The 13,172-nt window shown below is 50.1% G+C and overlaps 1 protein-coding gene across 1 annotated transcript in view; it reads left to right on the top strand.

The window, feature by feature from the left end:
• The window catches only part of IGSF3 (immunoglobulin superfamily, member 3), a gene marked incomplete at its 5' end in the record, with an annotated part of 63,251 nt that overhangs the window by 22,869 nt on the left and 27,210 nt on the right, over positions 1–13,172 (top strand). Inside the window, 3 exon segments of the mRNA XM_010011994.1 lie at positions 9,916–10,326; positions 11,048–11,437; positions 13,103–13,172. The exon segment at positions 13,103–13,172 is cut by the window's right edge and continues 37 nt beyond it. Coding sequence (XP_010010296.1) covers positions 9,916–10,326; positions 11,048–11,437; positions 13,103–13,172 — 871 coding nt within the window.

The following is a 13,172-nucleotide window of genomic DNA, read 5'->3' as shown; positions in this document are numbered from 1 at the left end:
AGGGAAAAGTGATGTTCCCTTCTGTAGCTGTGTGTGTGCATGCTGCTCAAGCCTTGCAGGCAAGTGCCCTTTTCCAGGGGGAACAACTTGGTGGTGGCCATCTGTCATTGGGGTGATAACCAGAGAGGTGGAATGGGAGAAGGGGAGGAAAGGAAGGGCACTCTGTGCTTTGAAATGCCCAGATAGATTAATATAAAGATAAATAGATTTATTAAAAGATTTCAATATAAGATGCCAAGCACTCTCATGCAGAAACTCAGCTGCACAGTTGTGTGTGCCAGACAAGTGTTTCCAAGCTAGCACATGGCTACACTGGAGCAAGAGAACACCTATTTGCACTGTCTCAAAAGCTCTTCCAAGCACAGCATTTCTCCTCTCTTCTTATCCCCCAAATTCCCCCCATCTGAACAGGAGGAAGCTTGGAGTATGAAGAGCTTAAAGGGGACAGATGACCACAGCCACGTACACAAGAGGCAAAATTGCAGTACAGTAGGTAAAAAATTCATCAGGAAAACAGATTAGCAAAAGTGGCTGTTCCTGGTTTTCTTGCTGATACCTTGATCAGATGGCGGAGTCTGTCAGTTGTTTGACTGAATTCCCATTATTTGTCTTAATTCTCCTCTCCACAGTCTCTAGTGCAGGAGGAGAGCAGGTGGTCCTCGTGGTTGGAGAACTTGGATTCCATCCTGCAAGAGCCAGAGCGTGCTTTTCATTCAGCACAAGAGTGCCAGCTTCAGAGTAACAGTTCTGAGCTGCCAAAACCTTGTTGGAGGAAAGTAGCTTGGAAATATCAAAAAGAATGAACAACTTTCATTCCAGCTCCCAGAAATCCCTCCGCATCACACTGACTTCTTGGCTCAGTAGATGGTTGTTGTCTAGCGAAGATGCATGTTTGTATAATGTTATGAACAATTTCTGTGCTTTAAACAGGACTGATTGAGGAAGAAAATTATTTCAGCTCTCTTAGTTTGTATGGGGGATTTTTTGTGCTTAGATTTCAAACTTTTTCTCATCTACTTATTATCCACCCCATGTCAGTAATCTGCATTGAAGATGTGATTCTGATCTCCTTCCCTGTCTGTGCATCAGGGTGCCAGCATTTTCACTTTGTCTTCCCATAGTAACTTAAGACTCCGACATGGCCTGAACAGAAGTTTGAGCTGTAATAGAGAGTAAAGCCTAATTTCCGTGCTTCCTTCAGTGCTTTGTTTCTGAGGACTGAAACGCTCCATTCCTGTGTGTTCAGCGGGAAGGTGGGTTTTGGAGAGGATGGACTCAGATTCTCAGTTTGTGAGTCCTTAGACTTTAGTTCAAATACTGCTGCTCACAAAAATTGTTTCCCAAGTGTGTCTTGTGTCAACTTGCCCCAGAGGCAAAAATAAATCATGGCTGCTGAACTTAAGGAGTGACTGGCTAGAAGGGTTCGTTGAAAGCTCTGGTCCTGGGCTTTGCAGCTCTAGGGACAGGTCAGATCCCCAAAAGTAGATGGAAGAAAGGCACTTGCAAGGTCTTAAAGTCTTCATTATTGCATAAATAAAGGAAAAACAGCTCTCACATGCATGCCTTGACCTCCTGTGTGATCTCTGCTGAGCTCTTGAAGCTGGGGCACTAATCTCTGAAAGCAGCTCTTGCACTCTTATCTCCAGTGTTGCTCCTGGTCTTACTTGTATAGCTGAAGTAGATGAGAATCCTCCTTGAAAACTGATTTTTGAGAAGGGTGACTTACCTGACTATAAAGCACCACAAACATAATTGTAGTCTGGGGGAATATGGCCTGAGATGCGTTTTGATTGTTCTGAAACAATACTACATGACCCTCCCTGTTACTGCCTGCCTGCCTAAATGTCCCAGGTGGAATGAAAGAAGGCTTGTAAAACATTGCAGAAAAGGAGATTTTTTTTTAAGCTTCCCATTTCTCTCATTTCTTAACTTCAGCTTCAGAGGTGTAAAACATTAAGACAGTGTTGGATGCACAGCTTCAGGGGAGCACAGGCTGTGTCAGCTCCTTGACTCTGTGTTTGCTAGGGTGAGTCCTTTTACTTTCTGTGCGTGTCCTGCAGGCTTCAGGAAGCTGTGGCTTAGCAGGTTGCCCTGTGCCAGTTAAGCCACAGCAAATACCCATGTCCCTGCTCTTAACTCACAAGTGCTGTTAAGTAAAATGCATCAGCTTAACTCTCAGTGGAAGAGGTGCCCGCTGCTGTGTTCTGCCCTCATGTTTGCACTGGCTTAGGCTTGCCTTAAGCTGCAGTAGCTCGCTGGTGGTGCTTGGGATCAGCAGGAGAGCTAAATCCTCACAAAGGTGAGATTGTAGAGAGGGAGGGAGATGGAGGAGGAAGGATTTGTGAGCTGACTCACCTTGGCTTGCTGCCGGAGATTATTGCCTCCAGAGGTGAGTGGTTGGTGGGGTGCTATGGGGGTCTGCAGCCCACTGCTGCCCTCTCTGGTGTCTCCCCTGGGCTCTGTTTCAGAGTCCCATGGTTGGGGACATGCCAGGGTGTGAGTGTCACCCTCAGCAGAGCTGCAGGAGCAGGGCAGTGCCGCAGGGTGCCTGAATCTTGTCTGGGTCTGCCCTGGAGTGCCAGCCTGCGGAACGGGGTGTGCTGCAGGCACAGAGCCCACCAAGGAGCCGTGTTGTGTCAGGGCTTGGGTAGCAGAGCAGGGACATCCAGGCTGTCATGAAGAATGAGTTTCCCCACTGCAGGGAAGGGAAAACCCCTGTCCCTTTGGATGTCATCTCTGCCACTACCTCATGCCTTTTTTTACTTGCAGGCTAGTTTGCACACTCCTCCTTACAGAGAGCATCTGCCTCACAGCACAGGATGGCATAAAACATGTGTGTGTGTAAGGGAGGAAAGGTTTTCCTCCCTGCTGTGGCCGGGAGATGGATGCAGATGTGGGGCCCGGTCTCTGCCCCACCATGCACCAAGCTCACTGTGCTCTTTGGGCACCCCTGCATCCCCAACATCTCTGCCTCTGTCGTCAAGGTTCGCTCCACCAGTGCTCCAGCTAATTTTTGCTTAATGAGCGAATGCTGACTCTCACTGCTGGGTGCTGCCTTGTCCTTTTACCACCCCTTTCTGGTTTCTCTTTTTTTTTCTCTCTCTTTTAATGAGGTCATTTGAACTTCTCCACCTAAATTAGCTGTCCTAATAACCAGATGTTCCTTGGGGTGCTTTGGGACAGGGTGGGTGGAGAGAGGAGAGAAGGAGCTTCTCAGCAGGAGCCTGCTTTCCCATGCTACCTGAAGCTGCTTTAGCTGAGGGCAGAGGGGCAATGGGGAACAACAGAACAGGGTAGCAGGTATGAGTGTGCTCCCAGCACCCACCACACTGCATCCAAAGCAGTCAAGGGAAGGGGACCAGAAATTTTGGAGAAGAATCTCTGAACAGCACTGTGCTGGCAGGGCTGGAGCGCCAGAGTAAAGCCCATGGGGACAGGGAAGGGCAAATGTTCTTCCTCCTGGAGCTGAAGCACTCATGAGCAGTTGAGAAAGCTGTAGCTCTCCTGGATCCACCAAGGACAAGCCAGAGCTGGGGCTGAGCATGGCTGTTCCCCTTCAGCCTGGACACACAGGGAAGGGACTGCTGGTGGGGCACAGGGCGCCTGCTGCCAACTCCTGTGGGTGTGTATGGGGCTTGGTAGGGTGCAGGAGAGCATCACTGCCCCTTGTGCCTGGGGTAGGCATGCTGGCTTGTGACCACACTGTCTGGCCAGCAGGTCTCATGCAGCTTAGGTGCTACACAGCCTTGGCCGGGAAGCTCCTCTTCCAAGGCACATTGTGGAGCAGGAGCAGGCTATGCAATGGGATCCTCTGCAAGGGAAGGAGCATAGGGACAGCCTTGACCGGGCACATGGGGTGGGCTGGGAGCGTGACCAAGGGAGCCTGCAGCAAGCAAGCAGAAGTTCAAGCCCTGAGTTGGAAAGCTGACCTGATTTCTAGTGTTTGCATCTTCTGTTTGATTAGCTTTTCCCCTTTTTTTTTCTACATGACTTAGTTTTGGTTTTTCCTGTGCCCTTTCTCACTGGCTGCTTGAACTCACCCTGTTGCTTTGGGAGATGCATTTCTATTGGCATAGTCATTCCAGCCAGTCGTTAATGTACCAACAAGGATACTATTGTAATTCAAGGATTTATTACTGCTGCTGTGAAACAACTGCCATACCTCCTTGCTTAACTCTTTGTCTCCCCTCTCGCCTTCTGCCAGCAGCTGAATCAGTAGCAAACTGTGCTTTTAAAAAGCTGCAAACTGGAGTTGTGTTATTTTTCAATTTTATTTTATTTTCTGTTCTTACCCCAGAATGCTGCAGTGTTACAACTGCAAAGGGACTTTAGTGCTTCACCATGCATTTCTCGAGTGTGCACCAACTGGAAGTGACTTCACAGTTCAACTTCTCATTTAAAATAAGGCTTAAATGTTTGCAGGAGGATTAAAAGTGTCCTCTGCCTGCTTTTCTTCAGACCACAGCCCAAGTTCTGTTCACCCCTTCAGGAGCTTGAAGTTAATTCAGTCATTCATAAAAGCATGTGACTTCTTTTTTAATTTAGTTCAGCAATTACCAGTCATTTATCTGCCTTTCATTTAAATCTGCCTTTAGCCATCCTTATTTCTCAGGTCAGGTGGGCTTTACTGAAGGAGAGTAACCCCCAAACCAACCAGATTATTAACACTTCCCTTATGTTTTCCCTGTGGTACGTGTTGGCAGGTAAGAAAGAGAAGAGGGAACCCGCACCCTCAGCGAATGTACACCTTGGGGTGACAGATTTGCATCCTCAAATTCTGGTCTCAGGTGGGACTTTGGGCAGTGGGGGAAACTTATAAGCAGCAATAACAGGAGCAAAGCTTTCCTCTGCCTGCCCCAGACCACCTGCAGTTTTCTAGTTGTGACTTAAAAATAAGGCAAGCAAAGGATGCTACCAGCGGCATGATCTGCTCCCTTTTGTCCCCCGGCAAAGGTGACATTTGAGAGTCTTCATCAGTTTTGCAGCATAACACGGTATGTGTTCTCCTCCACGCCGAGGGCATTACACAGACTTCTGATTGACAAGATGTGCTGCAGCAGGTATGGATCAGCATGTACAGCTAATTGCCAGGCACGAGGGTTCGGGAGGATTACATTGCTAATCTAGGTATCTTCCCTGCCTTATCGCCACCGCCTTCCTCCTGCCACGTGCATGCACACATATTTGGGTCCTGTAAGGAATGGAAATCAATAGTGGTGTGGGGGAGGGATATAAGGAGCGTGGCTCCCTGAGAGCTTGCAGTGGCTGGGAGGGGACGGGTCCCTTCCATCCTTGTGCTCCTACCCACGTTGCCTCTCATGGTGCTTTTCAGTGCTTGCCAGTGTTCACCTCTGGACTGGTGGCACTGGCGCTGCGGTTTCTCTTGAGCAGCTTGTTTCTGTCTTGCATGCATGACCAGAGGGGTTGGGGAAGGAGATTCGTGGTGCTGAACTGAGATCCCTGCGGGGCAGCAAGATGTCACAGGGCAGATGGAAACATAACTCTTGCACTAATTCCCTGCAAAATCCAGAGTGGTATTTCTCGGCGAGAAGCAGCTCTGCAGGAGAGTTGCATGCTACATGTATTTGTTCTTCCTAAATAGTTCACACTAGACACTTGGCAAGCTTAGCTCTCTGCAGGTAGAATGAAGTGGGCAGTTGGGGACACAAGGTAACACCATACAGTGCCTGTACAGTGTATCAGTGGGTAAAAGCTATAATGAAATCCAAGGGAAGAAGAGGTTGGTGGGTTTTGATTATCCTACAGCAGCCCAGAAATGACGCTGGGTAGCCTGTGTAAGTAAGTTGTTTTACTCCTGAAGAGCCTCCAGTGTAAAGGTACTGTGTTGCTAAGTGATTTTCACAGTGTTGTTTTACCAGCTCAAGCTAAGGAGCCTCTGGCTGCCAGCCTGATACTCCTGCATCACTTAGCAAGGAAACAGCATCTCATGCTGCCTTGCCTGGGAGTAGATGAAATTCTGGTAGCTCTTCGGTTTGTATCCAGCACGTAAAAGCTTTCCCCTTGGAGGTGGTTGGGGTTTTGGATACCCAAGGATGAACCAGGATCAGCCTGTGGTTGGGGTTTTGGATATCCAAGGATGAACCAGAATCAGCCTGGGGAGAAAGGAGACCTCTTTGTCCACATGGGCAGAGTTCAGCATGGCTCTGGGAGCTGCTGGAAACAGAGCTGGTCCTGGGGCTTGGAGGAATGTTGAGGCATGCACCGAGTCCAGACCTGGGAACTCCAGTCTCTGCTCCTCCTTATTTTCTGGGAGGCTGTAAGCCAGTTCCTTGTCCTAGAGTTAGCCCTAATTGTTCACTAAGTGCTCATCGATTGCATGTTATTGAGGTGTGTGCATTTGAGGTGGGTTTGACCGGAGCTGTGTGTGCAGGCTTCCTGAGGAGGGATGCCCTTGGGCACCACCCTGGCAAGGGGGGAGCATCCTCAGGCTCCCTCCTTATCGTCCCAGCAGCAGGGCCCTGGGACTCTCCCTAGCTAGGTCCCTGACACCCTCTAGTGGAAATGTTTACGTTCAGTATTTCAGATTTCAAAACGTGGCAGGGTTGGGAGCACCCTCTGCTTAGCAGTGCACCCACCACTGAGGACCTGTCCCAGTGCCTTCTGCAGGAACCTGGGGCTTGAGGATCCAATAGGAAATGTTGAAAATTGGGGGGAAACAATGGGAAAATGTGTGAGAAAGAGTGGACAAGAGGACATATCCTGCAGCATCCTTCTTGGCTCCGATTCAGGTGTGGCCTCACTACCCTTCATACAGTGATGACTCTCATGTAAGCTTACCCGTGCTTTCAAGTAGAGCTCAGCTTGCAGAGAGCCCCAGAAATCCTGGTGCAGCTGCAGGATGCTTGGGGACAGCTTGGCTGCGTGATGTCTGGCAGCAGAGCCAGGGCTCCTGGGTGGACACTACGTAAAGAGTTACTCATGTCCCAGTACACAAACTGATGTCTTTGAAGCCTCAGCTGGGCAACTGGCTTGGGAGGAACTTCCCTTCTGATAATGCACCTCTCAATGTGCAGTGTTGAGTACATGGGGATTGGCAAGCACCTTCAAAACATTTTCTGCTTGCTTTTCTCTGTGTGACTTCCAGCCCTGATCTAGCCTGATGGGCTAAGCCATGCCTGTAGCCCTCCTGTTGGCACAGGCCAGCTGGGTCTGTGCCTTGTGGTGGTGTGTGAGCCCCACCAGACCTGCAGCCCTGCTGTGGGAGTCCCCGGTGCTCCGCAGCACTCAGAAGGAGATGCTCATTGGGCTTCTGAAATGAGCTGTGACCTGCTGCCACGTTTGGCTGCCTCTTGAAAATGGCATTTTCCCCTTTTTCCTACCCACTTCCCCTCTCCCCAGGCCTGGTACCCAAGGCGCATCTCGAGTGTTAACTGAAACAGTTGTTTGTGCGTCGTTAGCCAAGCGTGAGAGCAGTGGTGCGAAGCACAGAGCCTTACCACTGGCCTGGCCAGCTCTGGGCTCTTGCCTGTTCCTCTTGATGTCTAATCCTTTGGAAACTGGGCTCTCGTTTAGCAAGAGGGTCTCTGGTCCTCCTGGTTGAGAAGGTGAGAACAACCAAGGATATGTCTGTGCCAGGCTGATGTAAGACAACGGCCTCAAGGCTGTGTGCAGCCCAGAAGGTCTTGCTGATTCCTCTAACTGGGAGGAACCTGGTTGGCTTTTTTAACCAGCGGAGCAGGAGGAATGCAGCACAGCGTGTCAGGTGTTAACCACAGTTAAATTAGAGCCTTTAGCAGCACGCCACCACCTCCTGATTTTTCTCCAGGAATGCATTTTGCAATAGCTTGCACATGTGTTGTAAAAGATGCTAACCCTCCAGCCAGGTTCTGACCTGGAAACACAAAGTCACAGTTTTAGCTGGTGAAACGGTGCCTGTGCCAGCCTCCAACCTCCTTGGGAAATGGCATGGCAAGTGCAATTTGCTTGAGGCCCAGCCTTTGGACAGGCTTCCTGGTGTTACTCCTGGGGAGCAGGCAGCTCCACATCTGGCAAGCCAAGTGCCTGCCCCTTGCTCGAGCATGACCTGGTTTGTCTCACAGAGCCAGGCAGGCTCTTGGAGGTAAGCAGCAGTTCACTCTGCCTTGTGCTTAGACAGAGAGCAGCCGTGCTACTGAGCAGGGCTCGGGGGGCACACAGGCAACCAGTGGAGTGTGCAGGGCTCTCAAATTGGGGGAAGGAGGATAAACATGCTTTCTTCACTGATACCCACTTTCACCCCATAAGCTGTTGTGTGGAGGCTGGTGTAGCAGGGGGCTCTGCCTTTGATGCAGCTCATCAGGAAAGTCACTCCAGCAAGATGATGATCAGGTTTAATTTATTTAAATAAAGTAAGAAAAGCTATAAGAGCCCATGGCTGGAGGGCAAAGAGAAAGCTGTGTGGCTCTAGAAATGATTCAGGAAGGTCTGAAATGAGAAATTCAAATGTTACCGTGCAGGCGGTAGGAACCAGCAAGGTTAGATGCTGCTGTCACCACTGGTTTGGGAGTCAGAGGGAAGGGGAAAGGGCAAAGAGAGGCAGGATCCTCTCCATGGCCTGCCAGAGGTTATTGCTGGTGAGCAAGGGATGGGAGCCCCAGCACAGGAGATGAGAGGAAAGGAAGGAGGAGGAGACATAGTGGCCTTACCAGGTACTTTCCCTGTCAGGGGCAGTAAATTCCCTGAGTACCAAACACGTGGTAGAAGCAAATGCTCCCATCGGGCTGGACTTGGGAAGATTTCCCTCTCGTTTACGCCATCTCATGGGTTTTTTCTTTCTTCTCTTCTGGTTTTGACTTTTCTGCCATAAATAATCGCAGCAGTTGTCTTCACTGCAGCTCATTGCTTTCTGTAGCTGTGCCTGAATGAAACAGATGCAGCTTTCAGCAGCTCAGCTAATTTCATCAAACCTTCCAGTGCTGTCAATGAAACTGAACTGAGATACATTAATTATATTCCACTGGTTTGCAGTGAAACTGTGGGCATTAACAGGCTTGCTAACACTGCCTTGTCTGCAGAACTCGGGAGAAGGTTTACATTCTTCTTTCCATCTGGTGTTTCTTGAGACAACGAAGTCTAGAAAGGCTTCTTTTTAAGAAAGTCTATCTTCTGGTGGTGGAACCTCATGCTAAAATCAAGATGCTTGTTAAAATCAAGCAAGGTTGCGGGGCTGCAATTTCCTTTTTCATCCTGATTTTAGTGGCTATGCTTCCTTTCCTCTGGTTAATCAATTGGAAAAGTAGCCAGCAGTTTTATTACCAAGTGTCTTGACATGTCTGTGTCCTGAGCAGGCACTGGGCAGGCTGCAATTACTGCATTGCTGCCCTCAGAGGAGACACTTCCCTCCAAATGTTCAAACCCCTTCGTCTGGCCTGAGGGGGTCATTAAAACATGAAATGATATAAACAAAGCAGAGGGGAGTTGGATCTCCTGACTCTTTTATGAGGGAAGATTAAAGGAACTATGTTTAGCTTGTCCCCACTAGTGACTGAGAGGTGAAGACCGTGCCAGGGCTAAGGACTTACTGAAGGATGTGGGCAGGAGGGGGGTCATGAAGCATGCTGGGGGGCACACAGTGAAGGGGAGGTTGCCCATGATGAAATGCCTTGATGGAAAGTATTAAGCTCTGCTACTCTGCAGCATGATGGAAAACCCTGTGCAGTTACTGGGGCCACTGAGCAGGAATTTAAGCACAGCACTGGAGTATGTGCTGCAGGTCGCAGTCTTTCCCAGCCAAGGGTTTGTGGAATGATTCTCCTCTTTTGGGGGGCTAGATGTGAGCTAACAGGGCTTCACCAATACTTAACAGTTAATTGTGACTGTAAAAAGAAATCTCTCTGTCAGCTCTCTGGGCTTTAGACTCAGCATTTCAGCATCGCTAACTCTCCTGCTGTGTTTCCCCGTCCCCCTTTGCTGCAGTGATTCCCGACTCGCTGCGAGTGACAGCGGTCTCACAGACACTGAACAAAGTGGAGCACGACTCCCTGGAGCTGAAGTGTGAGGTGTCTAAGAGCACAGCCCAGCACAGCCACGTCTCCATCGCCTGGTACCGGCAGCGAGGCAGCGAGGTGCCTGTGGAGGTCATCTCCCTCAGCCGTGACTTCGTCCTGCGGGCTGGCAGTGCCTATGCCCAGCGGCAAGCTACGGGGGACATTCGCTTGGACAAAGTTGGGGAGACCACCTCAAAGCTCACCATCTACAACCTCCATCCGTCGGATCAGGGAGAGTTTTACTGCGAGGCAGCAGAGTGGATCCAGGACCCTGACAAGTCTTGGTATGCCATGACCCGCAAGCGTTCCCAGGGCGCCATCGTCAACGTGCAAGCCACTGGTCAGTGTCTTCTCTGCCTTTTCTCACTCAGCTGGGTGGTGGGAGGAGGTGAAAAGCGGGGCTGCACCTTGTTAGGTGGCTGGGAATTGGGTGGCAGGCCTTGTCTTCTGATGTGGTCGCTGAGCTGGGGCTGACACATAGATCTTAAGCACTTGGTGCTAGCACAGGCAGTGAGAGTTTTGGTAAGTGGGGAGGAAAGAGGGACACAGCAGAAAATAAAACTAAAACTTTGAGCAAGTGCTTCTGTATTGCACGACGTCTATTTGCAAGTAAAACTCCTCCTCTTAGCCCACAGCACAGGTTGCTGCTAAGGATCTAAAGACACAGCTGAGCTCTTTCTTCCTCTCTGATATCGCCAAAGGCCTTGCTTCTTGACGTGGGCCAAGCAGGGTCTGAGTAGGATTAGGCTCCATGTCACATACCTTAGCACCACTGGATGCTGATGTTGCAGCAGAGCTGCTCCCAGGAGTAAGGTCTGGAAGAAAGGGTTATGATTAGGGAAGCCTTTTACAGCTCATGGCAGCAAGCTGCCTCTGCTACAGCATGGCCAGTCTGGGCTCCCACAACAAAAGCAAGCCCCTAACTCATTCACCCGCAGATGTACATGTCCATGAGATGTTGGCCAAGCAGGGAGCAGCAAGTTGTAAACACTTTGCAGAGGTGTGCTGGCTCTCTTAATGGGCTTTGCCATGCTGACGTGAGTTGGTTTGTCTCTCCCCAGATAAGGAGTTCAGTGTCCGGCTGGAGACAGACAAGCGGACATACATCGTGGGTGAGCCAGTGGAGTTTCGGTGCATCCTGGAGGCGCAGAATGTCCCTGACCGCTTCTTCTCCATCTCCTGGGCTTTCAACAGCTCCCTCATTGCCAGCCTGGGACCCAACGCTGTGCCGGTGCTCAACAATGAGTTTGCCCAGCGCGAGGCCCTGGGCCAGCTCAAGGTAGCCAAAGAAAGTGACAACGTTTTTGTGCTGAAGATCTACCGCCTCCGCCTTGAGGACAGTGGCAAGTACAACTGCAGGGTCACTGAGCGGGAGAAGACCGTCACGGGGGACTTCATCGACAAGGAGAGCAAGCGGCCAAAGAACATCCCCATCACTGTCCTGCCGCTCAGTAAGTAGAGACTTGCCCGTCCCCTCCTGGGGCCATTGCTCTACTGAGCAGCTACGTGGTGAAGCCGTGATGTGCCCAGACTTCGGCGGTGGGGAAGAGGGAGGATAAGAGTTTGCATGCTGTGGAAGCCTGGAATCCCAACTGACAAGATTCTTTATTTTTTGATGGGAAGGGCATGATAGAGAAGGAGGGATATGTGTTGGGTTCGTAGGTGGTGCCCCCACCTTGGTAATGACTTCCTTGAGCTGAAGGTATGTGTGACAGCCTCTGACTTGCTCCTCACACTCTCTCCTTGCCTTGCTCTGCAGAGAGCAGGGTGCTGTAAAGTGCTCGCCAGGCAGTATGGGAAGATCAGCTTGGCTTTGGTTTATCCTAAATGCTGCTAGGTTCCTTCAGGCCATTCAGTGGCTGTTGCTCAACTGTCTTGCAAGGCAACTGTACTGGGAGAAACCAGGGTTCATGTGATCCTCAGCCCTGGTTTGCTCTTCAGCATGGAGCTCTGTTGTGGTCACTGTGTGTCTGCCAACCCTCGTGAAAACAGCCCTGCCAGAGGCTTGCCTGAATGCCCTTTTTGTTTGTCAGACCAACACGATAAATACAAAAATAACAGGGTAAGAGGAGAGGGTCCACTGGCTCATTCCTTGTTTTGCTCTCTGAAACTCAGGTAGCTGTGGCATGATGAACCATGCATGTGTTGCCAAGGCTCCCCTCGTAGTGGGGTTTGACCAAGGAGAGGGTAGCTCTGAGGATTTCGTGCAGTGTTTATGTCCTATCTCTTAGGTTTCCAGGGAAATGCAGCCCTTTCCTCTAGCTTTTTTTTTCCCCTCCTCATTTTTCTGAAACAAATTCTATTTCTTTTCTCTCCTACCAATATTTGGTCTCATTTGTTTGGCTTTGAAAATGACTCTAGCTAGAACTCTTGCACTGGACAGACGTCTAAAATGTAGTAGTTGTAGGCACAGCCACTTTTCAGACAGATTCCATTCTTGCCATTTGATTAATCATGAGCTCTGGGAACAAATGTGATGATTTTTCAAGGGTGCTAAGTGTCCATAATTCTGACAGGAGACAGCAGGAGTAACCAGCACTCCGTATCTCTGAAAAACCAGACATAAAGCCTTACGTTTTGGGAAGCTCAGGATATGAGGGTTTTTTGATGTTACCAGACATTGATAGCTACCTCCAGTGTCACTAGCAATGGGAGTTAGGGAGAGCTTCTCCCAGAAAGGGTTGTAGGAATGGACATGGCAAGATGGTGATCATGCTGATGTGAACTGAAAAGCCCAGGGAGCCGGAAGCTTTTTTTGGCAGAGCCGTTTGCATGTGGTACATGTTGTAGCAACACACATTCCAAGTTCTGCTGAGATCCCATCCTGAACCTGCGACCAGAAGATGCGTCAATGGCTCACGAGCCATAGGCAGAGAGATTTCTCCCAGCTTTGACCTACACCTGCTTTGAGTGTGCCAGTCACCAGGAGCAGCTCGCTGCCCACAGCTGGTTTTGGATGTGGTCACGCGTGAGGTTAAGACGTGCCTGGACCCAAATCCGTGGGCAGTTTCCTGCACCTGGTACAAAGCCTCTCTGGCTTAGCAGCGTCCTTCTTGCAGACCGAGAAGTGGCGAGTGTGTATCATCTCCCCTGTGTGTATGCGTTTCTCTCCTTAGAGACCAGCATCTCCTTGGAGATTATCAACAACGCCAGCAATGTCTTGGAAGGGGAGAGCCTGCGCTTTGG

This window comes from Nestor notabilis, unplaced genomic scaffold (assembly GCF_000696875.1).
Source record: "Nestor notabilis isolate BGI_N333 unplaced genomic scaffold, ASM69687v1 scaffold5453, whole genome shotgun sequence".
Taxonomy (NCBI): Eukaryota; Metazoa; Chordata; class Aves; order Psittaciformes; family Psittacidae; genus Nestor; species Nestor notabilis.
The sequence above is the reverse complement of the archived record's forward strand: the minus strand, read 5'-3'. Positions and strand labels throughout refer to the sequence as shown.